The sequence below is a fragment of the Atractosteus spatula genome, chromosome 9 (assembly GCF_055471065.1).
Source record: "Atractosteus spatula isolate fAtrSpa1 chromosome 9, fAtrSpa1.hap1, whole genome shotgun sequence".
Lineage (NCBI taxonomy): Eukaryota > Metazoa > Chordata > Actinopteri > Semionotiformes > Lepisosteidae > Atractosteus > Atractosteus spatula.
The window spans coordinates 4,685,772-4,712,769 of record NC_142714.1 but is presented as its reverse complement, the minus strand read 5'-3'; the positions used below and the strand labels follow the sequence as shown (position 1 = coordinate 4,712,769).

At 39.8% G+C, this 26,998-nt stretch overlaps 2 protein-coding genes across 3 annotated transcripts in view; one reads left to right on the top strand and one right to left on the bottom strand.

The window, feature by feature from the left end:
- Window positions 1-521: 521 nt before the first annotated feature.
- On the bottom strand, window positions 522-3,118 carry timm9 (translocase of inner mitochondrial membrane 9 homolog). Of its 2 annotated transcripts, none has more exons than XM_088925571.1 (4): window positions 2,947-3,118; window positions 2,418-2,481; window positions 1,661-1,756; window positions 522-1,353 (listed from the first exon to the last, which is right to left on the bottom strand). In XM_088925571.1, exons 2-4 carry the CDS (start codon window positions 2,454-2,456, stop codon window positions 1,219-1,221), a joined length of 270 nt encoding a protein of 89 aa, XP_088781697.1. In that variant the 5' UTR covers window positions 2,457-2,481; window positions 2,947-3,118; the 3' UTR covers window positions 522-1,218. The 2 variants fall into 2 exon arrangements, with proteins under 2 accessions (XP_088781697.1, XP_088781698.1); XM_088925572.1 differs by having other exon boundaries at window positions 2,418-2,478.
- Window positions 3,119-3,760: 642 nt separating this feature from the next.
- The window catches only part of kiaa0586 (KIAA0586 ortholog), a 172,906-nt gene continuing 149,668 nt past the window's right edge, over window positions 3,761-26,998 (top strand). The window contains exons 1-8 of the mRNA XM_088924648.1: window positions 3,761-4,596; window positions 5,575-5,663; window positions 6,669-6,735; window positions 8,134-8,203; window positions 10,384-10,540; window positions 11,045-11,227; window positions 12,979-13,159; window positions 13,827-13,985. Of these exons, the coding sequence (XP_088780774.1) occupies window positions 4,230-4,596; window positions 5,575-5,663; window positions 6,669-6,735; window positions 8,134-8,203; window positions 10,384-10,540; window positions 11,045-11,227; window positions 12,979-13,159; window positions 13,827-13,985 (1,273 nt within the window). The 5' untranslated portion in view covers window positions 3,761-4,229. The remainder of the gene's footprint in view (window positions 4,597-5,574; window positions 5,664-6,668; window positions 6,736-8,133; window positions 8,204-10,383; window positions 10,541-11,044; window positions 11,228-12,978; window positions 13,160-13,826; window positions 13,986-26,998) is intronic.

The window sequence follows — 26,998 nt, the reverse complement described above, 5'->3', positions numbered from 1 at the left end:
GCTCTGCTCTTCCTAAACTCAATCAGCTCATCATTATTATTGTGTGTTGCCAGCTAAGAAGCCTGCAGACACATCTGCCCATCTCCGGTGTTGTCAAAGGCAAAACAGGTCTCACAATCCTGAAGAGGGAGACATTCTCAGAAACTTGCAACTGTTAGCATTGCCTTGATGACGGGGTCAAATGGACTAAATAGTAAAATGGTTCATGAAAGACTGTCTTTTTTTTTATAAGGGTGTATAAAACCAATGGAAAAAGCTACCTCAAAAGCATTTCATTTGACTTTTCTGCAGGTCATCTATTACAGCAATCATTTTTAATTAAAGTCTCCCAGCCTTTTGCTAGAAAACGAGCCACATTTCAGAAATGTCTACATGAATAATATTCTAATTTTAGCACATTTTATATGCTTTTAATTACTGGCACTTACAGGAAGTCAAGAAATCTGTATGCTGCTTGAACTATTGCTGACACATTTTACTGGAACCACTTGTAAACAATGGAAAATAAAAGTGTTTTCTCATTCTGGAATTTTATTTTTATTAGAAATAAAGCACCCGATGCTACCTTTTATCTTGCACATTACTCTTCCATTTGAGCTACGCACAAGATATTTTCAGACTGTGTTACAGTAATTACGAGTCTTGGTTCCATTTATCATTTGCTTTGTTCAGTTAACATGCTTCTGTTCTCCATAACAGAGCGACCTTGGAGAAAATGGCAGCACTTGCTCTTCTAATCTTTTTAACATGGTTTTCAACCCACCAAATCTTTTCTCGCTGGAATGCTTTCAAAGCCACATTCTCTCTGTCATTTACTGTAAGTCAAATGCAGAACGGTTTTCTACTGCAAAGTTGTAAAAACACCCTTTTCATTAAAAAGCGTTAGTTAAATGTATGCAGTAGCCATGAGCTGGGATTTCTTTTTTACTTTCACAAACCAAAAATAAAAAGAGGGTCCACAAAAGGAAACAAATCTATGATTTTTGCATTCTAGAGTCAACATGATTCATCAGTGTCACAATGTGATATCCAGTAGCCATCAGGGCTAATAAGTCCCCAAGTCACCGGCAGGGCTGACGCAAGATCGCCTCTCTCCGTCTCGCTCTCGGCTGCCTCCGGGGCAGTGGGTGGCTGTGTCTCCCCGCAGGCGCTGGGAGAGCCCTGGTCTACGCGCCCGTGTCGGCAGTGACACATGTGACCCCCGAGTGCGGCCGGGCTCTATCGCGGCTGACCCAGCAGGCCCGCTTTGGCAGCTAGGGCCTCGTTCTGCTGTATGTGGTACTCCTGGAACCTCATCGATATCCGCTGAGTCATCTTCAGGTACTTCTGCAGGCAGCTTTCAGAGCAGGCGATCTGGAAAAACAGCGATTGCTCAATCTGCTAAAATACGGGCAGCAATTTATCTCACATTGCTCAGTGCGCAATACAGACCCTTTTCAGACATTCCTGATGTTACCTCAAATACTGTGTGAACTGATTACATTGTAAATAAAGGGATAAATGAGTTATAGGCACACATGCGTCTTCTAAAGAGAATATCGGATTTGATCTTACTAGGGAGAGAAGCACTCCACATTTCCGTTACATTATAATATTAATTCCTGTGAATGATGTCTTAATGGCAAAATATAACTAAAAAAAATGCATTTTTTTAGGGTACCTCTTCTTGTTTCACATCTCTGGTAGTGAAGTCTTTTACACAGTCCATGAAGCACTTTTCTGTGAGCTTGTTGTAGGTTCCCAGAAATTCTTTGAACTGGTAAAAGAAAATTGCAAAGCATTAGAATATGGACATCCAAAGCAGTAAGTTGGACCGAACAGCCGCTCATATGCTGCCTTTCTCACAACACTACACTGGCCATTACACTTGAAAAGCAACATGTGGTGTTATCAAATCAAATCAAATCAAAGTTTATTTATCAAATGCACAACAATACAGCGTGCAGCAGTAGTTGCTGGCAATGAAATGTGTTTTCTGCAAGCTCACAAAAATCACAAAATTCACAAAAACACAAAAATCACAAAGTTGAGGTTACGAAAATACGGTTACATAATAGTAGATGTAATAGAAATTGAATAAAGCTCAATATGAGTCGAGCTGCTGTGTGTTTTAATCGCCTAGATTTGCAGTAGTAGGAGGACAAGTAAGTGGGGCGCATGGGAACAAGGCTACACAGAGTATCCCAGGACAGCAGTTCTGTGCAATGTTGGCCTGACTTCACTGTGATGGAGTGTTGTGGGCTGCAGGGCCACGTTATTGACGCCGGTACCCTGGCTTCTTCAATGAAACTGGTGGATAAGATCCTTGGATCACTCAGCTTCTAACTACCAAAATGGGCAAGATGGTCTCAATGGCCTCTTCTCGTCTGGCACCTCTGGTTAGTTTCTTATGAAGGGAAGACGGACGGAAACGTCACCTGTTTTATCTGGTCGGTTTCAGTGATCTGGCCAGCCATTTCCTCGCGATCCACAGAGCTGCTGCTTTTGGAGCAAGAAGCAAAAAAAAAAGGTCGTGAAGTCACAAGGTGCAAAACTGCCAGAACGGTCAGTCTGAAAACACCATATTGTACAAAGCAAGATCTTCCCAGGCTCAAGACAGTTTCGTGAAAAATAATAAGCCTGCTTTAAAATGTGCTAAAGATATTAATAACATAACTTATACTTGGCGATTACATTTGCATTTGTTTGCTCAATGTTGTTAAGGCATGCAATTGACACTAAAATTCAGTTATCAAAAAGCTTGTGGGACTTAATCGACTGTAGGAGTTACTTTATTGCGAACCTCCTACGCATTAACTCACAAAAAGCAATCCCTTACTAAAGCGGATTCAAAACATCAACAACTCAGGTTTTTTTAATAGCAAATGCATACAATAATCAATACAAGCCCCGGCTCTGAATGTCAAAGGGCCTATCTGCACTGGGGAAAAAAATAAATATACGTACAAATCTCCGATCCAAAATTTGTAGATATCGCGTTTGGTAAGACTGTGAAAACACCCTAATTTCTTTAAATTTCAATTCTAATCTCTGAAAAGCTCACGGATTGATGCCTGTCACCTTCCTACGGAAAATACGAGCTAGTCTAGTCATTCACCATTCAACAGAGGACATGTGAGTTTTACTACGGCAGTATGTCCGATAACCCCACAGCACTTTCCACAAAATCTTTAATATCTTAGATGTATCGCGATATAAATAGAAAGAGTAAAAAGTAAAATAATAATTAATATTTAAGTAAAAAATCAGGAAGATTAAAATTATATTTTTTCATGAAAATAATCTTGATCGTTGAAACGTTCGTCAGTTGTTCTCAGGTGAATTTACTTGCTGTTACGTAGCACCAGGTGTGTTACTTTAAATACAATCCGATGCAGCAACTAGTGGTGTAATTTATATACATAAAGTTTTCAGATACCTAATGCTTATTTTCCCTGTCATGGATTGTATTTCGACTTAGAAATGTGCACGAACATATTGGTAAAATGTCTGCTACAATTCAGGCTTATTTTAAAATGTTAACTACTCATTTGTGTTTCTGTAATTCATTAAAAAGATGTTACATGAAGCTGGGCAATTTTTTTGTTTTATAAATAATACGTCTGTTAACACTATACCATCTCACAAATGTTTATTTGATTATTGTAGCAATAAAATGTAATTACGTAAGTTATGTTTGTGAATATTATATATTGAATCCTTACGAGGCCACTTTGTATCTGTCCGTGTTTCCTCGGGGACTATAAACAAACACAGATGTGCAGTGACGTTTACCGTTTCCAACTGAAACTTTCCAGTAAGATGTGGGTCGGAGCGCCGATTTACAAAAAGCTATCGGAAAACACTAACATATTAAGTTTGCAATTGCTTTACTTGTGTTGTTTTTATATAGGTCAGTGGGTTTCATATCGACATTTTAATATCGGCAAGTAGGAGAGGGAATCTTTGAATTCGCGGGATATTTGTATTTGTATGGCTCTGGAAGTCCGCAGGCTAGTTTCGGGCAGCTTTTGTTGTTAAGCGATTTAATGTGACAAATGAATGAGAACTTCGAGAATATTTTTCTGAAATCATGGATGACTGATAAAGCGTATTTTTGAGGGAGAGTGAAATTAATTACGCCGCGGCTTCTGTCTTTACTCTGCGTGAACTACTCAGGTTCGTGTTGCAGATGTGTTTTAGTCTGAGGTGCCGAGTTCAGGGGTGAATGTAGGTGAACTCGATGAGTGATGGATCACGGTCTTTCGCAGGTAGACGAGTCCCTGACGTCCATTATTACTGAAGGGGCGCAAGAAAGTCTAAACGGTTCCAGTTTAAGCTCCAGCGCCGGGGACGTTTTAGTGAGATCAACTAGCGTTCAGGCTAGCAATCGCAGCTGCGGAAAGCGAGACAAGAGCGTTATGTCCAACGGACTGAGCTGCGGGGAAAGTGTTAAAATCACCGTGAAGAAGCTCCGCGAAAATCTGTCGCCTCTCTGCACCGATGAAGCGAGGAAGCATGACAAGGGGACACCGGTGCAGGCGTTCATTCCTCCCGCATTACCAGCTAACAAGCCCGCCGCATCAAATACCGGGAGTAGGGGGGATTCAACAGATGGTGAGTCATTACGTGTTATTTTGAATCGAATACAGACGCGGAGCATTTGTTTCCTGATATTTTGCTTTTGAATTATTCTTCACCAACCGGGCATTAGTTGCTGTAGGGATTCATTCTGAAAGGATGATCTTGTGCTAACCCAACTGTCAGCTTGAATCCTTAAATTGTAACTGGGGGTAAAAATCCTAAGACGTAAAACCGAACGGCAGTTTCTCTATAACTAAAGGCTCGTCGTGAGCCCCCTGTCGGCCAAAACATCAGCGCCTCTCGCATTCTCATTCAGACAGTAACCGTTTGAAAGTTTGCCCGAAGTTCTGCAAAAACTTTTTTTGTGTTGCACACTTGGTTTAAATGATTTTAAACCGGGTATGCAAGGGAGTTCGGGATAAAACTCAATTTCCAGGTGTGTAGATAAAACAATTTCATATTTAATATTACTATTCGATAGTAGACCACTAAGAAAAGTAGTTACATGTTTAAGAAATGTAGAATGTTAATTTTCTAACATCTTTAGCAACACGTTCACTGCCCTATTTACTTTTTTTTTAGCACTTTGCTGTATTATAGTAATTTTCCAAATAATATGTTCAGGTGGGGAGCTGTGTCAGCATGCGTGGGCTGCATAGGAACAAGTAAAAGGTTTAATCCACGCTGAAAAGAAGAAAGGAAACAACGTTGGGAGCCACATGAAGAAGGCTCCACAGCCGAAACATTGTGTTTCCTTTCTTCTCTTTTCAGCGTGGAATTACACCTATTACCTGTTCCAAATAATGTTGATCTTCTAAACACATTTTTCAGTCTTTTATGGATGCATTTTAGTTTAGCATCCTCTGATACACACACACACGTATATTATTTAGGTAGGTAGGTATTTGTTATTGCAAATGTTTCATGTTGCTTAGTTCTAGCAAAGTTCACAGTAATGTGACATGTTGTAGTTGGTGAGTGATGCTCAGAGCTGCACTGTGTTCGTGACAGAAAACAGGGGCACCTGTGGACAGAGCGCAGCTGCTCTGCTGAGGCCGTGGGGAGATGGACACAGCCAGGAGCAGCAGACACGTCGCTCGGTGAGTGGCCGATAAATACCTGTGAGGCCCATGTACCACCGAGACCTTCTCCATAGACTGGGATTCATACTCCATGTTTGATTGTCTGTTGTCTGAGTCTTATAGCAAATAAAAGACTGATTGACTTATGATTTGAGAGACACTATCCCGTTGTTTTTTTAAGTGCTTCAGCTGTTAATTCTGAGGGATTTTCATAATGAGACCACCATCGTTATACCCCTAATGGCAACAAACATGCAATTTGAGTGGGACTTTGTATCCTTGAGGAATTTTTATTGTTAAAAAGACTGCCTTATACAGGAATTGGGACTCAAACTGATAAAACGCTTAGTAATATAAAACAAAACATTTTAAGCAAAGTGATAAAGGTGTTATTGCAATTGAGTAATTACCCCTTGCAGTATGTATTGTTAGCATTGATTTAGAAATGTATCTGTTGGATTTTTACATGAATTGATTGAAGTCACTCTGCCTTAACAATATTAGAAACTCCAGAGCCTCTGCTAAAGGTGATTGTTTGCTGCAAAATAGAGCCACTGAATTTGGAAACTCAGCATTTTCAATTAGAATACAACACCACCCAGTACTGGATGTATTAAGATCATAACATTTAAAACTAAAGTTTTATTGCTTCTTAAAGCATCTGTCATGTGATCAGTAGTCTTCTGATGTCTCTTTTAATGACTAACATCATGTCATTGAACTTGATAAGTGATTGTCTTCTTATGTGGCTCTTGCAATCTTTAAAAATTAATTAATTTAACATGCAATTATTTTTGTGCACTTTACCAATCTTTTGTAATGTCTATTTGTTATCACACTGCTTAATACTGTATTACTTGATATGTTTTTTAAATAAGCCCATGTCTTGTATCTTGTTGGTTGTGTCCTGCCCAGGTACTACAGATGTAAATTAATTTGTTATAAAACTCTGGTGCAGCTAAAGAGCTGTGTGCTGTCTCTGTGAAATAACCCAAACTAAAACTAAACTTCTTACTTTAACAGATGTCTTGTAAAGACGGAAGGAAACTGAATGTCTCTACTGGTCCACCAGAGGGCAGTAGAAACAAAGGTACATTTTATCCAGGTACTTCCTTGTACCCATAAGGTACTTGGCAAATAAAATTATTCTAAAATAACACACAAGCATAGCTACTGTTAGCTTAATCAAAAAGGCATTTTTATTCCGAAGAAAACTTCAGGTTGGAACTTGTATTTCAATTATAAAATTAAAACAATTATAGTAAAATAAGTACTTATATATTAATAGTACAATGTAGTATGACCATTACTAAAATTATTAGGAATACCTTTCCAAAGCAATGGTTCTTTTTTTTGGTTTAAAACAAGTGGAATGTTTTCTTTGTATGGTATTATAGTGCTATTTAAATTATGGAAGCAGCATTAGCTCCTTCAGTCTTTTAGCAAAGAATTGCAGGTTCCTAGCTGAACCCTGGATTTCTGAATTAGCATTCAATGCAGCATGCTCTGTAGAGCACATGTCTCGCCCATGAGGGTGTTTTAATGAGTTGAGCTGCTGGGGAACAACACTGCAGCCGTGCACAATCAGACAACTTGATTTTCGCTGTGTTCGAACTCTGTACACTGTGGCTGATTCTTTAAACCAAATCATAAAACAACAGGCTTAGTAGCCGCAGGGGTCTGAAAAAAAAATGCTAGATGTTCGAGGGAAGCATTTTTTTTCTAATCCATTCCATGTATGAGTAAGGGCCACTGATTGTTATAGAAAACCACAAATTGGAAACATCTGGGGAGGCATTAGGACATCCAGAAGCTAGCGTTGCAAGAAGTGTATCTCGGAGATCAGAGAGCCACACGGCCTGAAACTATGCTGTGTAACTGGGCAGTGTTCCTTTACAGACGCCCCCTCATGACGACGACAGCCTCTGCAGAGCTGTCTTGTACACAGGTGGCACACAGACTCTCCTTTATCCCAGCCCTGCAGTTCAGTCTGTTTAATTGCTGTTTCTGTTAATCAAAACTGTCAGTCACAAGGAAAACAAAACAGCACTGTCCTTATGGACGGAGTGGGAGGTTAAGGCAAGAGTAATTTTGAAATGAGTGAACGTCCAAGGTCTTCATCATTGCAGCGGTTGATATGAGTTTTGAAATCATGCCAGAAACCATGTAAAAACAATGTGAGTTGTATGTTATATCCAAAATGGTAACACAGGGGCCAGTAAAAATCAATATTTATGGAAAGACCAATGGAATGTGGAATAGAAAAGCTCTTGTCATGGCTGTAGTAGAGAAAAGTACTAATGTTTCATTTTTTTGTGCCAGTTACTGTTGGGCATTTTATACACTGCTAAGAGAATTCCCTAGCAGATCATAGAACTCACTTACATTGAGAGTCAGTAATTTGTAGATTATTTTGCAATTATTTAAGTTATTTGATGTGGTGTTTCAAGGGCTGAGCAATTACAATGAGCGTGTCTTTTGCCTGCAGGACATGACATAGTGATATCCCAGTACTCTGTCGGTGGAAAAGAAGCTGTCAGGGCTGTCTTCAAACAAAGGTAAGGGCATGGTGCATCTCACAGGCTAGTGCCATTTCACTTTGCAGTGAGCACAGCACTGACTGAAGCAACATTTGTTAATTGAATGACAGTTATACCCCCTTAAACACAGCACAACATTTCACATCTTTATGGGAAAAAAATAGCATTAGGTTCATCTTACACATTTACTGCAGTGGTAACGGTGCATTTACATGAAGACAATAGTGTCTTTCATGACATGTTTAATTATCTGTTCAGACTTTAGGAACAAGAGTGTTTGAAATTGATTCTTTGTGCTCTGATGCCTGTTTAGTTGTTTATCTTCTGATTGTTTTTTGTGAGATGCATCATGTTTTTGATGTTATGGAACCAGTTGTGCAGGTCAGCGATTCCAAACCCCAGGTCCTGGGGGAGATCACTGACTTTTTTCAGTGTTTTGAAGTTTTTATGTTTCGTCACAAGCTAATTGATTTCACCTTTTCATGGGTGGCATGATTCTGAATGGGGTTTTAGCTCAAAACGGGATCTGTAATTGATATCAACCTTTTACCAATCCCTGATTTTCAGAACTCCACTCTTTAAGGTGCATTGCCCGAAATGTAACCAAGTGAACCTCTGTAGGGGACAAAAAGCACTAATTCTAGGAGTGACTGATATACAGTGGTGTTGTTTCCATCTGTAAGTGCCATTTAGACAGAAACAATATCTAAGCCAAGTTTTTCAAGTTTTGAATGCTGAACCTGTTAGAAACAATACTCTTGAAATGGGGTGTTTTTGAAACTCAGAACTAAATGCAGAAACATGTAAGACTAAACAAGAAAGCAGATCAATTAAAGGCATTAATTAGTACTAGAGATTTAGAGCTCAGCTGAAACAGAGTTCTACAGACAAAGTGGTTCCACAGGACCAGGGTAGGTAACCGGTGGTTAAGACAGAAGTTAATCCAGAGCCACTGCTATGTTCTGATAAGATTACTGTGCCACCTCCATCTTTAACGTTCAGAAAGCAGTTGTTTCAGCATTCACAGCTGTGACATTCCTTGTTTACACTATACCAGCTGTTGTGTAGTAGTGAGATTTATTACTATTGAGACAGCTGGTGTTGGCATGGTTTTGTAATGTCCAGATCCCTAAATTCATTCATTGCAGAAAACAGATTTTGGTTCCAAAAAGTGTTTTCAATACTAGGTGCTTATCTGCATCTGTGAGAGTCTTTCACCTTAAATAGGCTAGGTACCTTTGACCTTCTTTTGAATATTAATCAACATTTTATGAATATATTTTGAGATATATTAAAAACATTATGTAGTTTATTAATGAGAAAAAGATCTAAACATCCCAATGTTGCCTCATCGTTTTTTTGTGAAATACTGTTCCCAAAAATAGCTGAACATAACAACTGTGCATGTCACAGGGCAGGAGGGAGTGAGTTTATTAGGACTTGAATCCCACTAAGGTTAATGGAAGACATTAAGTGGGAACTGTGGCAGTATTTATTGCTGTTAACTTTCTGGATGCAGGGCATTTATTATACTCATCAATATGGATTGATGAGTGAAAGCACAGCTAAAAACTTGATAAATAACATCATCATAAAATGATAATTTGAACACATTGCTTTGGGTTTAGGAACATTGTGGGGGGAAAAAAAGTGCTTTTGCAGTTGAGATAAATCTGTCAATAAAGGAAGGAATCCACAAATTTCAAGAATCGTATAAAGCTTAAAAGCAGACTGACATTGACTTCAGAAGCAGTTGTTCTCTGTGTGTGAAGGGTCAGATGTTCCTTGGAGACTTCTCTCCTAGAGCTAGCGTAGTATTACAAAATCTTCTGAAGTGCTTGTTTTGTTTGCATTATTTGTTTACTGACTGACATGTTGTTGACTTTTCTTTTTCACTACAAATGGACTACCATTCAGAAATGTCTTTGAGAATTTGCCCAGAAACGATAAAATGCTCCTGTTATTCTAATTTGATTATAGGTAAATGTTTCATTCCAGTGTTTTCAGAAAGATTTGTTTTGAAGTGTCGGCTGCCTCCAATCCAGAAAAGTTTTTGTGCCATTTAGATTCTTATCGTTAATGAGTTGTCAGAATGTAATACAGTTGTCTGTCACACTGTGCAGACTAACAGTAAGTTTGGTTATGTGGCTGAGGCAGTGGAGAGTCCTCGTGTTAACCCCGCGTGTGAACCGGTGCAGGTGTCGGAGCGCTCCGGTTCGGAAGGCGGTGGAGGTGCAGCTGCTGGAGCCGCAGGAGCCCCCCCCGGCCGCCCCCCCGCGCCCCCAGCACTGCACAGCCGACACGGCCGCCGTGGTGACCGCCGCTGCCGTTGCCGCTGCTGCCCCCCTGCTGAAGGTGGGCGCCGGGCGGGGTTTATCACGACCTTAAAGATACTGGGAAACTTCTCTCCACAGCTCTCTCTCGTCTGGATCTCGTTCCAAATCTCGAGAATTTTTTTGGAACAGAAGCCGTTTTCAGAGAAATTAGAGCTGCTTAATTTCTTTCATTGCCTTGGCTTGTCAGCTGTTGGGCCCTGCGGTGTGGACTCCTCCCAGCGTTGGGGCGTACGGAGCCTCAGTGCAGCAAGCACATGGCGTGCGAATGTTCGACAGGAAGGCAGTTGTGGAACTGCATCCCATCTAGCGCAGCCAAGTGTATTGGAGCAGGAATAGAAGAGGATCAGTCTGGGGAAGTTTATTAGTCCATGCAAAAAAAGAAGTACACAATGTACAAAATAGAAAAGTGTGATTTCAGACAGTTTTTTTTTATTGTGTGCATCAGATGTTTGTCCCAGTGCTGTTTTGTAGCTTACAGTTGATTCTGTGCACACAAAGCCGGCAAACACCTGTCTCTCCTCAGGCCCAGAATGACTTGGACACCAAGATCTCCTCCGTGTCCGAGCTCCTGAAGAAGCTCCAGCATGTCGAGAGGCAGCCCTGCCAGGAGGAGAGGGTGGCAGAGCTGGAGAGACAGCTGGCAGCGCTCACCCACCAGCGGCTTCAGCACCTGGAGCTGATACAGCAGCAGCAGCTGGAGCTGCAGGTACTGAAGCAGGCTGGGGGATGACGGTTGGGTTATACGAAGTCTTTTCCTGCTCTCTCTGTTTTTTGCACTGCCTGTCTAATTTAATTTAGATTAGCTGTTTTAGCCTAGACTAGAGCATGTAAGAAAAGCTGCCTATGATGGTATATTAGATCAGATAGGCCGTATTCCACGATTCCAAAATAAAATGTTTCAGACACTTTGGAAATTTACAATTTCGTAATTCTTGTGATTTTGTTTTGCAGTTAGCTTAAGTCAAAATATATTTAATCAGGAAAAAAGTGATTCATTTTCAGGCTACAATTGTTTCTGTTCTTGGGGAGGGCAGTGATCTTCTGATCACCTTTAGTCACAGTGGAACTGTATGTGGTCAGCCCTTGAGAAAGAAGACCTGAAAAAAAAGAAAAAAAGGCCACAAAATAATGTGCTTTGTGTGCATCCAGAAAGGTTGCTGCAAAGTGTTTGTGATGAGGTGTTCAGCGCCAATCTTGTCATGTGTTGGGCTCATCTTACATTAAGTGTTGCTTTTGTCAAAATAGTCATCCTAGGCTTTGATCGCACTCTGACAGCTGTGTGGCATCAGTACAAGGATGTTTTTTGTTAACATTCAGCTGACAACTCATTTCACACATCTTGAATGCACTGCCGTAACAAGTCAGCATTAGTTAGCTCCCTCGGTGTTCCAGTCTTTGTCAAGATCTGTCCAAATTAATTCTGCTGAAAAGAGCTCTTTCCAATCAAAGACCACATTTTGTATTCTAACAGACAATTTAACATCTTACTCTATTCCTCAGTTTTGCATTTTTAACCTTATTTCCTTTCAAGTAAGTAACAATAAAAGCTAAAGGAGCAATTTTGTTATCACTAACTTTTTTTAGTGTTACAGTTTAAAAATTATACATTAGAACTGTTTGATTTACATGGCATGCATTCATATATCCTCTTCTGCCCTTTAAAATGAAACCTGGTGGATAACAGATACTGCAGTATATTCAACAGGATTATAAACTGACGTGAATTGAACACATTTTTACAAGAACAGAGAATGATTGGCTGGTGTGATCATTTTTTGCAATTCAACTCTAATACTCTTAGCAAAGGGAATTTGTTTGGCAGTGATTATGTGAGTGTAGGAGGACACCTCTCTCTGCTGCTGAGAATGCAAGTTATAAGGCTCAGTTTACCCTAAAGTATTTGCACTAATCTTGTCAACTGGAAGTTACTAACCCAAAATTAGAGGTTTCAGGAACGTTATTGTAAATATTTTTGTATCGGTCAGCTTTCTCTCAATTAAATTACATTGGAGCTAATACAGTATATCTCTACAAACTAATTTTATTTTAAAGCTGAACCCAATATATAGCAATAAAATGAGCTATTATGAGAAATGTAAATGCAGTTTATATGGGAAATTAAGCTTCATTCATAAAATTTAATTTATTGGAAGTCCATGGGAAATTATACAGTAGAACTTAAACCTTTATCAGAATAGATGTATTAACATTTCATCATTTTCTGCATAAGGTTTCTTGCAAAAGGCTCTTGTTTATTATGCAGAGTATTTCTGAGTGATCCACAGGTTTTCACAGTATAGTCATGGAAGGTGATAGCTGTAACTCGCTGTCGGTGCTAACTTGCTTTCAGGTCAAAAGCAAGCCGTTATTTCTGAAACATGCCCAAGATTGCCATATTATTAAACGCTTTCAATAAGCTTTTTAACGTCTTTTCTCTGCCCTTGCCCCTTTCCTCAGACGCGTCTGCTGGGCTGTGCTTTGAGTGCTGTGAGTGGGAGCTCGGCCCCAGCGCCCCCAGTGTCTTCTCACCTTGCTTCAGCTGCCACTGCACAGCCCGGCCTGCAGCTGTTGCCAGGCGACGCCAGCCGTGATGAGTCACCTGCTGGAGCTCGGGCTTCCACCTCTACTGCAGCAGCAGGTGTGGCAATCCCAGAGCTCAGCCGTCCTCGAGTCCTGTAGTTTCCTTACATTCACTCCGAACGTCCCGTGGCTGTCACCTCTCCTTGTTTGTTTCCTAGTTGGTTTCATTCTTGTACCTTTGCGGAAGCATTTATTCTTGCAGACATTTGGGTTTGAGCCACATGTAGTTATGGATCTGTGTAGATTTTCTGTAGAAAAGCCTCATGCTTGTTTTCATTGTCATCCAGACTGTATGTAAATGGCACTATAAAGATATGTGTGGTGTTGAAGGACAACATTGTAAATTGCAAATTGCAGCAGGATTCCCTCTGTGCATCTTTTCAGTAGTGAGTTGTATGTGAGTGTTTCTCTGTTTCTGTTTTATATGAGCTTTTGTGTTACTGTAAATTGAGAGTGCTGTTTAGCTTTATAGGATCTCCATAAACAGCTCTTAAAAGCATTTTATTCTTTCCTACCTGAGCAAAGTATGGCCTGGAGCATCTAATGACATCTTGACAGCACACCCTACATGTTCCCTTGTTTTGCAATATCAGCAAGTTGACAGTATTTTGGTACAGTGATCAGCAGGTGTTTGCGTTCAAACATTTCCTGTAATTGAAGGCCATAAGACACTGAGCGGTAAGTGTGCACTGAGGGTTATTTGGCTTGTGCCTGTGTATTTGTAGGCTGCGCTCCCCCCCGAGGCCCCGCTGCAGAGGCGTCCCCTCTGGAGACCCCAGCTCCGCGCAGGTTTGTGCCTGTGCCGATGTCGAGAGACGCCGCAGCTCGGCGCAGCCAGGAGAAGCCTGCGGTGGAGAAAAGCAAAGTGACTTCAGGCAGGCTCGGTGAGTGTCACAGGAGCCTTCTCATCTTTGCTGGTCTGGTTCATGACCTCACCACTGTGAGGAGAGAGACTGGGGCAGACTGGGGCATCTCGAGGGCTGACGTTGTTTGAACCCGACATTTTCCGGCTGAAAAAGCAGAGCTTTCACACACATTAGGAGGCTGCTAAGACTTGGGCTACAAAGTCTTTAAAACAGAGAACTTGTATTTGTTTTGGATATACCTCTCCTTCACAATAAAAAATATATTTGTGCAGCTTTTCACGAAGTATTTCTGTTACCATCACATCATTTTCTCTGAACTGGCTATACGTCATGCTAGCAGACCTGCATGTTAAGCCTGCAAGCGACGGATTGTGAGTAATTTCCATTTTTTAAAATAAACCCTCCAAGAGAACCAGCTGTATCCTTTCAGCCACCCCATGACAACCACCAGGTGTGATTTCTTAGATTCTGGGCATATTACTGCTTCCGTTCCCATGGCAACCCACTTGCTCAGCATAGCACCGAGGAAAGACTTTCAAGGACAAGCTCCTCGTGCTGCTCTCGGCGGTGTCTCGCTATCACGCTGCGCTTCAGGAATGGCATGGAAAGCAAAGCCGTAGTTCTGCATGCCATGCTGTTTTGAGCCAAAAAAGAAAGGGACGTGTTTATGTTCTCAACTGTTCTCATATTCTTTGTACGTGAAAAAAAATCTTTCCATGATTTAAACCAGTCCGGCTAAGTGAGAAACTGCCCCTTCACCGCTCTCTGAGATGTGATTTAGGTTTTGTCTTACTATTGCGGATTGTTTTTCAGTTTTCAGAACATGGCTCGATGAAGTAAATGTTCTTTTATGTTTTTTGACCTCGATCCAGTCTAAACTGTTTTTTTTAATGAAAATTCATTAAGATCTTTTCCGTAAAGGAAAATAATCTGTGTGGCATGACAGGCGTGTTTAAAATGTATTTGTTTGTAGTAATATGCTCAGTAATAGTGCCCATCACATAGCACGGACTTTCTTTTTGTATTGATTGCACACGAAAACAGTAATTAGGTGCCGTGCTATTTAGCTGGAAGGTTGTGAGATATTGTCCAGATATTGGACTACAGTAATACAGGCAAGCAATTCAGTGTCTTCCACTTGAGGGCAGTAGTAGTCTCTCACAGTTTTACTTCATTCAGCATTGAGCCTTATAAAAAAGACTGGAAGCTTAGAAAACAAAAACAATAGACAACTATGTTAATTTCTTTTTCTTTCTCTGTATGCATATATATGTATTCATGCTACAGACCATTAGAAAGGTTAATCATAATAAAGCAAAACTACCAGAAAATAAATAAATTGGCTATCAACAGAGTAGCTCTTGATATCCAGATCCACAAACGTAATTGTCTCTTGGCCTTTTTGAATTTTTTAGCCTTCAACACAAATTACTTTCTCCATGTTAGGGAATAGAGCTTCAGGCAGTAAAGTGTACAAATCTTATATGAGGCATGCGGCATAGTTATTTTGGTTGGAATGTTTATACGTTCACTGATCCATTTACTGGGAACAGGCCTCTGGTAGAAGTAAAATTTGTCCCTCCAAGCCACATATTTTTCTCGGAGAGAGAGATGAATTTAACCCTTAAGTGGTGCCATCTTACTTTGGTGCTGTGATGGCATCCTCCCTAGGCTTTTGTAGGGAAAAATAGAGATCTGAATGATCATGATGGCAGACTGCCCTTCTTGCAAAACCACAATCTTTGGAGTAGAAAATGTTAGTAATGTTATACACCAAAATAAAGCCAACACATGGATTTCCTTTCCATTTTTAGAAACAAAAGCCTGCCTTTCAATAAACATTTAATGACATCCTTGGTGATCTTTTTAAACAATTTACGGTAAGCATGGGAGTAAACGATCACAAAATACAACATTTCAGAATGAGAGACAGTAATATATCATTTTGGAAATTTGCAATGGTTCATTTTGGGAAAAGAATGAGCTATTTTTTCTCTGAATTTGCATGAATATGAATACTTTTGCTCTCAGTATTAAGACTTTGAATGGTGAGATAAACATTTTTAGAAATTGAGACATCACACACCAGTGTCTTTCAGAGTTTAGACAGCCATTTTATGTTGTGAACCATAACAATATGTGTTTCTAGCCAGGATGGTTGCTATGTACACATTAGCTTTTAAAATAATTCAGCATGGTTGGCCACTACAGGACAGAGAGACCAACATTTATGCTCTTCACAGAACGGTGGTAATTATGGAGTGAGCTCCCTGCTCCTTGGAAAGGTCAGCTCTGGGCTCTCTTATATGCCGTCTGAAGGCTGTAACAATTTTCTCATACAATTTAATCTGTCGACTGGAGCAGCTCCAGCTTGCAAGTAACTGCCAATCTTCAGTACTTGGAATTGGTTTCCCGGAATTGGAGCTGGTCTCTGGATGATAGATGTGCGTTTGTGAGCACAGAGTTAATTATGGCAAAGAATGTAGCATTTATAAGGGTGAGGAGAAGGGGGGGGGGGGTGGACTTACAGTTACAACTCCTTAAAAAACAGATTCGGGATCAAATACAATGGCACCCATTATCCAAGGCTTTAATAACATGACAGTGCGCCACCATGCAGATGATCCTTAAAGGCGCGGATGGACTTTTTGCCTCCTTCTGTTTTTTTGCAGTGAGTCATTACAACTCTCAGTGTTCACCGAGTGTAGAATTTATGATTTAGTTAGAATTTCATCAGACCGGCCTCGGTGAAGGGCCATCTGTTTTTTTTTCTTTCCCTCTTTCCAGCGGGGGCACAGCGCTTCTCTTGCAGATTTACAGCGAGCCTGAGACAACCTCTGCTTTCACATCTGTTCCCATGCATTTTAGCCAGAGCTATTTATTGTTTACCAATCACTTCAAGCTAGTTGGTGGAAGGAGTCAAGTACATGAGAGAAAGACGCAGCATTCAGTTACTGGCCATAATCTTTGCTGAAACCAGAAAGGCCCCACTGAGATTTCCCTTTTTTAGACATTCCCGACCTGTTCTTTACCTTGCACTTTGTAGGTGCTCTGATAGTACCTTGCCATTGAGTTCATATCAAGTGATCTGAAGGAAAATCACAGTTAGGAAAATAAGTGTTCTTGCACCATTAGAAAAAGCATTTTGCATTCAGGGATACACCACTGATATTGATCAAACTGCATCTTAGCCAATCTTTTTATTATTGATGTTTGTATATACTTAAGATGAAATTAGATATGTCATAATTAAGAATGTCATCTGGCTTCTTTCGATGTTGAGCTTTGACGTTGATCTTGAGCCTACATTTTATAAGTTGTGACGTACTAGGAAGAGATTGTGAATCTTTTACATCACACGCAGTACAAAATTAAGAATCCAAGCGTGTCACTTCATTCGTTACTGGCAGGAGTGTTGTAACACCTGGACGCTTGTGCTACAGTGGTTTAAAAGCTGCACTGAGGGATGTGAGAGCATTACAATATCAGATATTTTAAGAGAGATTTTTTTTTCCACTTAACAGAATCAAAGGCAATCTGTTTGGAGCCATTTTTTATTGTTCTGATTTTTGTGCCGGAAAGCACTTTTACTCAGTGCCTTAATGAAGAAAGAGATGAAATGTTGAACGCTATGCCATTATGATAATCAAAGGAAAACCTCTGATAGATTGTATTTGAAAAAAAAAACATTACACAGCAGAGCTGGTGGAATTTTAAGTAGTAACCTATTCAGCTTTGAAATACAAAACACTGTATTGAATGCCAAAAGTCTTGCATCTTTGTGCTAAAAGCTATCCTGTATTTTTAAATTGCCATCACTTATTTGTAAGCTGTGTGCAGAGAGAAGTAAAAGGTAAAGCCTAAGATGTCTTTAATCCCTTCTCTTTGATTTCCTGGTGGTGGTATATTGTGGTTGCCATGGCAGCCAAGAGTCCCCGTGAGGAGCTAGAACATTATATCTATCTGCGGTTCCACTGTACCTCGCAGACTGTATTTTACTCAATGAAAGCAGGTTATTTTTAGTCTAGATTTTTTTTTCTTCATTTCTTAGCAATCCCCCAATAACCACTAGAAACTGCCTCTCTTTAAATTCAAAGACAAGTGTGTGGAGTATTACGCTCAAAGGCCAAACGCTGGGGAAGACATTTGTGAGAAAGGATGGCATTTAATCTCTGGACTAAATAATGTATTATAAATACATGATTTTTTCATAGACTTCCTACTTTCCCATGCAAGTAAAGTTCGTTTCAAACCACACTGGCACGGCATTTTAAACTATGGTTACATGCCAGGAGATTTACCACTAATTATTGTTTATATCCCTCTTGTTTATGCAGAATACTATTCAAATATAGAAACTGTTTGTCTTTCTTGGCATGTGGTGGTTTCTTGAATTAATGCTGTTAGATCAGCTGGAAAATCACATCAAGGGCTTCAAGCACAAATTTAAAAAAAAAGCTGGAAAACAAACAAAGAAACAAAAATAACCAGCCCAAGGTTACTGCTGTTGAGTATGTTATCAAAGCCACACTTTTTTTTAACTTTCGCGCACGTATCCTTTATGAAAGGGTGGCCTTGTGCTTTATTCTGTAACTGCTCCAGAAAGTCCATGGAGTCAGAAGTTCATTTGTTTCAGATCTTGCTCACATCTCTACTGGAAAAAGTTGGAACTGGTTCATTCAATTTCCCCAACCTGCTCAGGAGACGTTCAGTAGCTTACTTTTAAGAACATGTGGTAAAGCTTTGGTGCATGATCCTAGATCCAAGTCTAAATGAACCTTGAAAAGTTCATCAAAAAAGGTGCAAGATAAATTTGAGAATACCAACCTGTGTATTTCTATCAAATACGAATACACATCAAATTACACAACATGAGTTTAAAAATGAATGAAAATGGTTTGATGGGTTATTTTACATTTAAATGCAATGCAATATACATGTGTGATAATGCACAATAGTTCACAAACTAATTCACATGGCAACTGTCAGGTAAAACAGTGAAATGCCTTTTATTATTATTATTAACAGTAACAGTATTATTATGAACAGCTGCAGGTCAACAAAAAGGTATTTAATATTAAGTTCAATAACAAATGTGATGGCTCACTGCGCTGTATTGTCGACGCAGGGCATTGACGTGGGGCAAGACGATCCCTGTTTTTGTGTCCAATGACTGCTAGCATTTGGAAGAGGGAGCAGCAGTTTGGCGTAGGCCTTTTCGTAACTTGCACCAGTTTGATTCCTGCCTTCCTGATTAGAGGATGTTATGTCAGAGGAGAAAGGGCTGGCTGAAATATTTATTTCCGTATCCTTTGGTCGATTTCCTTCACTTTTTGTATATTAACAACTTTTAAAAAAGACAAATTGGTTTTGAACTGTACATTGATACTTCTTATTATATCATGTCACAAGTTCCTTGATGAAATCATTGCTTTATATCATGAAGACACTGTATGCTATATATTTAGTGTTTAATAGGCATTAAGTATCCAGAACCTCCTAAATTTAGTGCCTTGGGTTTATTGTGTTGTGAGTCAATGGGATTTCTATGTCGTCAGCACAGCAGGCAGGAGAAATTCACTAAGAAACTGAAATAAATTTAGGGAGGCAGAGGCATGGAGACACTGTAGCAGCAAAAACAAAATATCTGCATCCAGACTAGTTAGTAGCAGCTCACATATTGTTGAGCTGTGTGCATCCTAGTTGGAGAGGATTTTGTGGAGACTAGCCTTGTGGAGACAAGCTGTTGTGCGGGCTGTGAGTTTGTGATCTGCTGCCGGACTGTAAGACGATAGCTGGTGACGACAGGGAGTCATTTATTTTCTTAGTTCTGGGCCTTTTCACAGTAAAGCAATTAATTTTCGGCCCTGACAAGCAGAAGCAAAAGAACCTGTTGAAAGTGTTTCCATTAGCAATCAGCAACTTTCTTGGTACTTTGGAATAACTTCCAGCATGTGGCATCTGTTAAGCCTGAAAATTGACCCATTGTGGGTGCTTAGTCCTTTGACAAACCGAGCAATAAAACTGAAGGGAAACTGCCTAGTAAGAGAAGCTTACACAATACCATGGCCATAAACCTTGTGATCTCGCAAAGAGGGGATCATCCACCCAGAATGCTCAGGGCCTCTTTCTGTGGAGTCTTTAATGTAAATAAATTGCAGTAAGTGGTAGATGTTCTGGATAAAATCAAAATTTCAAGCTGCCCAACAAGTGCAAATTACAAACCCAGTACTTTATGGGAGCTTGTTGTTTGCCAGAGGCCTGTGGCTCCTTTCCAATGGAAACCTGCCATTAAGTATTGGGTTTTGAATTTAGTGAGTAGGTCAGCCTTTTGATTTAATCTAAGCAAATGTAACGGGTACTAGGAGAGGGGCAAATGTATGACTTGCACTTGGCGTAAATATTTATTAAAAGGATGGACTGGTTTATGTTTTTGATTGACATATTTTTTGCCCTTGAATACGAAGTGTGGTGTAATGGGCTGAACTGAGAGACTGCAGTTCACAAAGCCAATTAATGATACTGCAACTTTTTTTCTTTTCACTTTCCTGATTAACTAACTTAACAGACGGAGAAAAATGTCGTCTGTTGTACCTGCTTCTAATTATAGGCCTGTCTGTACTCCCCCGTTTCTGATTTGGTAGGGTGCCTGGAGAGATATAAAACATTTTCTCCTTTATTATTTATTAAGAACTTTATGAGGCAGAGATCAGGGCTGGAGTTTTCTGCTGCATTAATTTTCTTTTCTTCAATTAAGAAGCCCTTGGAAGAAGTATAGGTTTTGTATGACAGACTCAGGTTGCACATAAAGAGTGATTATGTTAGTACTGCAATGAATTTTGTTCTTGAAGTTTGGTAGGAAAGTAAGATCTGTTGATTATCCACATGTTCAGCTTTATGGTGGATGTGCATTTTTATATAAAGCTTGAACTGAATTTTTTGTTGTAGGTGATGATGTAGTTGGACTTTTGTTTCTGTAAAAACTAGGTGCAAATATGCATTTCACAGGCATTTGAGTGGTATCACAGATTCAGTCATTCACTTTTAAGTTTAAGTCACTGACACAGTTCATGTTCAGTGACTAGAACCTAAAAAAAGAATCATGATCTGTTCTATAACTAAAAGGTACTAAAACTTTCACCTTGGGTTATGCCTCAAAAATAACTTTCAAGCATCAAATAACTGTCATTTGGTAGATATGTAGTTTTATTTCGATTTTCTTTGCAAAGTCAGACAAATGCGCACCAGCAGTACCTGTACCCCTGTACCTTTACTGTGTTGGGTCAACAGAGTGTTTAGACTTTATACAAGAGACTCTGAAAGATACAAGACGCAAACGACAACGGTCATGAAGATCTTGGTTTAACAGGATTAACCAGCTCGACTGATGATACTTTACAGCCCGTATCTTGAAGCCCTTCCTTCATATTCATTCTCTTATGTGCTGGAAATTCAGCTGGTACAGGAGAAGGAGGTACGAGCAGAAAAGGTGAGTGAGAACTTGAGTCCATATGCTTCTTCCAACCTGTTAATACACATGCTAACACGATGATTAAGGAAATGTAAGCTATTTGTTCCCTTTCACATTATTTTAAGTAAAATGTCTTCCCCTGAGAAATGTTACGAAACATTATTAATTAGCTAAACACACACTTATCATTTGGGTTCTGTTATGAACACAGTGCTGTTACTGTTGTATGCCAGTAGCACATGACAACAGCTCCAGTGTGTTTCCAGGTGATGGAACTGCCTTTGTTTTGTTGCCAGGATGCCCAGCGAGAGCTGTGTTTAATGGTGCTGCTCCCTCTTTTAGACCTGGTTGCTGAGGTAACAAATTCTTTTAACCCTCCTCCCAGGGGTGGAAATTTTAAAGGGCTGTGTGTGATGTGTCTGCACAATGCAAATAAGAAATGGCAAGGCAGAAGACAAAATAAGTATTGAAATGCGTGGTCTACTATATGCATTTCATAGTGACACTTTATTACAAAAGGATCAACGCTTAGGGAATTATTGCTTCCCAACCAGACTTTGTTTGGTTTGTTTCTCCTTGTGAAAATGAGACACAGGATGGATGGGGCTGTTATTGTTTTTGGGGTGTAAGTCCCAATCAATATCCCAGGAGGTATAGGACCCTTCAGGTGTGCAGTGTAGACCATAACATCAACTATCCGTGGTTTCTGCATGATCAAGGACTGTTTCATTCGCTAGATTGGCTGACACATTAGGAAAAAAACCCCAACAAAACTATCCCAGTTTCTGTTTCCAGTTTTATTGAACAATCTACTATAAAATTCACTAAAATGGAGTTTTATCGCATTTCCAGTGTTTTCAGTCAGTGTAATGTAACACTATTAGAATGACATCATTTGTATCAAAGAAGTTTAATGGGTCACAAGTGAAAACTAATGGGTACTAATAGAAGTTTAAATCTGAAGGAAAAAATAGGTAAACGCTCCAACATTGTATTCCTGTACACAACAATTAGTACTAACCTTTAATAATAATAATAATAATAATTGCTTACACTTATATAGCGCTTTTCTGGACACTCCACTCAAAGCACTTTACAGGTAATGGGGATCCCCTCCACCACCACCAGTGTACAGCCCCACCTGGATGATGCGACGGCAGCCATAGTGCGCCATCACACACGAGCTCTCAGTGGGGAGGAGAGCAGAGTGATGAGGCCAGTTCATAGATGGGGATTATTAGGAGGCCATGATTGGTAAGGGCCAATGGGAATTTTGGCCAGGACGCCGAGGTTACACCCCTAATCGTTTCGAGAAACGCCCTGGGATTTTTAATGACCACACAGAGTCAGGACCTCAGTTTTTACGTCTTATCTGAAGGACGGCACCTGTTTATAGTATAGTATCCCCATCACTATACTGGGGCATTACGACCCACATGGACCGCAGGGTGAGCGCCTCCTGCTGGCCCCACTAACACCTCTTCCAGCAGCAACCTCAGTTTTTTCCAGGAGGTCTCCCATCCAGGTACTGACCAGGCTCACACCTGCTGAGCTTCAGTGGGTTGCAAGTTGTGAGTTGTACAGTGATATGGCTGCTGGCTATGAAACCTTTAAACCTCAGCAAGAACTCTGAATGCTAAACATTCTCATATCACACAGTAAAATCTGTTCATTCAGAGAGGGTTTATTTTTAGATGAGTTAGTTTCTGCGGATTCCACTTTCCATTTAATCAGATAGAATGATGTAATTGCTTTTTAGATTAGTATACACATATAAAAAAGCAACAGAAAAAAACTGCTGGAGCCAAGAATGACCTCATTGGGCTTTCATTAAGGCAACTGGCAACTGTTGATTCATGCTTTAGAGAGCACTGCTGTACCTCTGTCCTGCTCGATCTGTAATGCAGGGCAGCTCTCGTGTCTCCTGGTATCCTTTTATGCGGTAATACAAGTGTGGTTCCACTCTTGGGATGCCCAGCATCCATTTTGCAATTTTATTACTTCCTACAGTAATTCTCTTTCAGCTGCAGCACAGTCTTGTTGATGCCAGGGAAGCTCTCCAAGGCTCTTCTATGACCAGCAGTGATGCCCTTTAAAAATAAATGGCAAGCTTTATTATTAGACTGGGTGATTACTTGCCAAGGACTTTGATAATCTTGCTGACATTTCTCGGTATAGAAGGCATTCAGAAATGCGTTCCATATCAAGTTAAAAGGCTTTAAACAGTTTCTGATGACATTGTTAGAAACCTTTTCTTTTTTCCCTCCACTTACAAGCACTTGCACTTCAAACTTATTTCTTATATCCAAGTTTCATGTATTATGAATGTGTTTTATATCTAATACATGTATTGGGATGGTTTCAACTCCAAGAGTAGCTATTCTCCTAGCCTGGTTTGCCTGAAATAACACTAGCTGGTCCAAGATTAGTGCTAATTTGGCTGAATAGTTTATTTTTGTCCAGTTCGCATGTGTCAAGTGTATAATTGCCTTTTCTCCTCTTGTCAGATGTTTTGAAGATATGTCCTGCTTTCTCTTGGAGTCTCTTGCCATTTTATGTAGACGTAAAGTTATAAAATGTCATGATTATTTTAGAAATATTAACTTATGACCTTAAGGGACCTTGAAATTGTATTATCAGCTTTTGAGGTTACTATTATAAATTTGGAATGTACTTCATGTACATGTACAATGTACTTATTATACTGTAGTATAATAATGTAGTTTTACAAACCTAAAAATCATGATCACATACTTTATAAAAATCAGATGTAAGTGTTTATAAAAACTACAAGATAAAAAATGGACATGAACATCTGTCCCACTAATCGTACTTTGTCTGATGACTTGTTTTTACACTGAAACAAATTCTGTACGTAAGATTTTCCGTTACATGCAAGCAGAGAGAACAAATGTGTTTTTATCTTGTTTGGCTTTTTTTTTAAGTAATGCAGGAGGAAATGAATTTACATTTTTGGCTGGTGTTCTGTCTTATTCCTTATGGAGCCTGCAACACAAGGATTATTCTGCGTTTTAAAGGCTGAAGCCAAAGACAGCACAGCCTTAGCTCGATGGGCAGGAAGCAGAAGCTTTGGCTGGTGGTTTCCTAGAAATCTGTACAGCCGGAGCTGATGCGAGGCAGGAAACAAGGAGCACAAGTGTGCCGAGAATCCCGAAGGTGAACAGAAGTGGCACTGAGTGGAGGGAACAAGTGAATCGGGTCAAACAGAGCAGACACTAGGCTTGGCTTCCTCTCGTTTCGCCTTTGTCATGTTGAGCGCCGGTCAGATGGTTTGCTTTCCACCTGTGGTACAAAACCAGGGCATCACCGAGTCCAGCGTTTCAGCGCTGGCTGGTTTCCCAAGAATTATAACATAAAGGACATTCATTAGCAGGGGGTGGGACTGCTCAGCGGTGCACAGGTGGAAAGTTCCACTCCAGAGGCTGCTGTAGAAGCAGTGCGTGCCAGTGGCGGTGCCATGTTTGAAAAACACTTAGGCAGCCAGTGTGGATCAAGGGTGCCTAGAGAATGGAAAACCCATTCCTGAATGGGCTTTGAGCCATTGCGACACCAATGCAGCATCTAACACGCAGCCAGTAATACAGAAGAAGCTCTTCACACTTCTTCATGCACATTCTTTAGTTTGTGCGTACGTATTGTTGGACGAAGAAGGATCTGTGCTGGAACACCACCCAGTATTGAAACAGCAAGTTAAAAGCTTTTGGATTTGCCAGGTGCACAACCAGCTTATTGCTCTCTGTTACAACCAGCAGGACTGCAAAGCATATAAACTTGTTTGTTGTCTTCCCCTGCTACACTATGCATCTGTTAACAATGAGTCAAAGAGGTGCATACCATTTAAGATTATAGATTATAATTTTGTGTAAGAAAGCAAATCTTACTGTCAAGTATTTCCTGGTCTGATTTTTTGGTTTTATTAATTCAGGACCGTGGCTGTATAAAGTGGCGTAAAAGAAATAGAAAGATTAAGAACATACAGCAGTTTTAACAATAGTGCCACACTTCAAAGTGCAAGACAGCTTTAAGGCCACTTGGAATTAACGACTTGTAAATGAGTTGCAAGTATGAATTTAAGGTTTAATTAATTCCATGTCATCTGTATTTCCAATGGAAAGGTGTCCTCTGTAATTTGCTTTTTTATTTCCATATGTCTCCTATGGTGTTTCCATTAAATGACACTTCTAGAGAGACTGTAATGGGCAGAGCTGATCACAGGGTTTTTAATTAAATGATTTGGAGCCACTACAGCAGCGAACAGTGCTCCCTTGTTCAATATCCTACACATTGAGAATATTGAATGCTGACTCAAGTGTATGCTGACCATGGTTCATTACTCATTCACTAATGGTCTTCCTCTGCTTCTGATTAATACTACTCCAGTGGTTTTAAAACCACCTTGTGTTAGTACCCCATTATATCCCACAAAGCCTAGTTTAACACCTCTGAACTTTCAGACTGAGTGCAGCATTAGCAGCAGCTGCCTTGAAATCCAACGTAATGTCCAACCTATGAAATACAGTATCTCCATTTATTTTTAGCATGTCCATTATATCCATTTTCACATTTCTATCTACTGTATAATTAATTTTCTGGATACAGCATAGAATAATACAATTACAGAGGAACAAGATCTCCAGTCACCAATAACAATTTATAAGGAAGACGATGTGTTTAATATTTATGTTTCTATGTGTTCTTTAATTGAAACTTTGGGAACATATGAGTTCTGTAATAATGCTTTTTGTGCTTCCTATGTATAGTGCTGTTTATTCATAGGAACTTTTTAAAGCAGTATTTAAAAAAGCAGTAATTTCACTGTGTTTAAAGAGCTCACTCTTAGCCATGAACTTGGGATCCTGTTTGCTTCTTGCTGCTCACCGTATGAAAAAGGCAGTTTGAATTTGCAAGAAAACAATGCAAAGCATCAGCAGGAAAACAGAGCCAAGCAAACAAACAGCAGGATACCTGGCAAAGACTTTCTGCTCAAGGCTTCCAATAACAGCAGTCTGATTCAGGTGGAAAGTAAGCGGTCGAAGTGTTGCTCTTGCTCGGAAGAGCTGAAGTAGAATAATGAGAGGTTTTGTTTACAATGGATGTATATGTGATCTGTGTTTTGCTGTTATCTAAAGACTACACAATTGTAAAATAAAGCAATACAGCAGATAATTTATGGCTTATGCTTGCCAAGTAGCAGTAGCATTTTTAGCATTATTTCCTAAGATTTGTATGACACACTCCTTCTGAAGCATTGAAAATAATTACCTGGGGAAGATTACAGCTCTTGTGTAACTATTTAATTAGCATGTTTTCTTTTTTTAGTCTAGCATAACAAGCTTCCATTTCATTTCTTTCCCTGATACATCATTGTGTCAACTCTGTAACATTAATACATGAACTATTAATCTTCCCAAGATCTGTCAACAAAGCATATTTGTATAAGTGTGTAAAATGAGCTTTTGGAAGATGCTTTTGATGTCTTTTGAATGTGGAGTACCTCCTAGTCCAGGCATGTACCTGGGTGTTTCACCATGCCCCAGGA

Bases quoted from the DNA above. Each gene is read 5' to 3' on its own strand.
- timm9 (XM_088925571.1), bottom strand. From the start codon at position 2,456: ATGGCTGGCCAGATCACTGAAACCGACCAGATAAAACAG. The intron at 1,757-2,417 runs GTGACGTTTCCG...TTCTTTTACCAG, and splicing joins AAACCGACCAGATAAAACAG to TTCAAAGAATTTCTGGGAAC. The intron at 1,354-1,660 runs GTACCCTAAAAA...CTGTTTTTCCAG, and splicing joins GAGATGTGAAACAAGAAGAG to ATCGCCTGCTCTGAAAGCTG.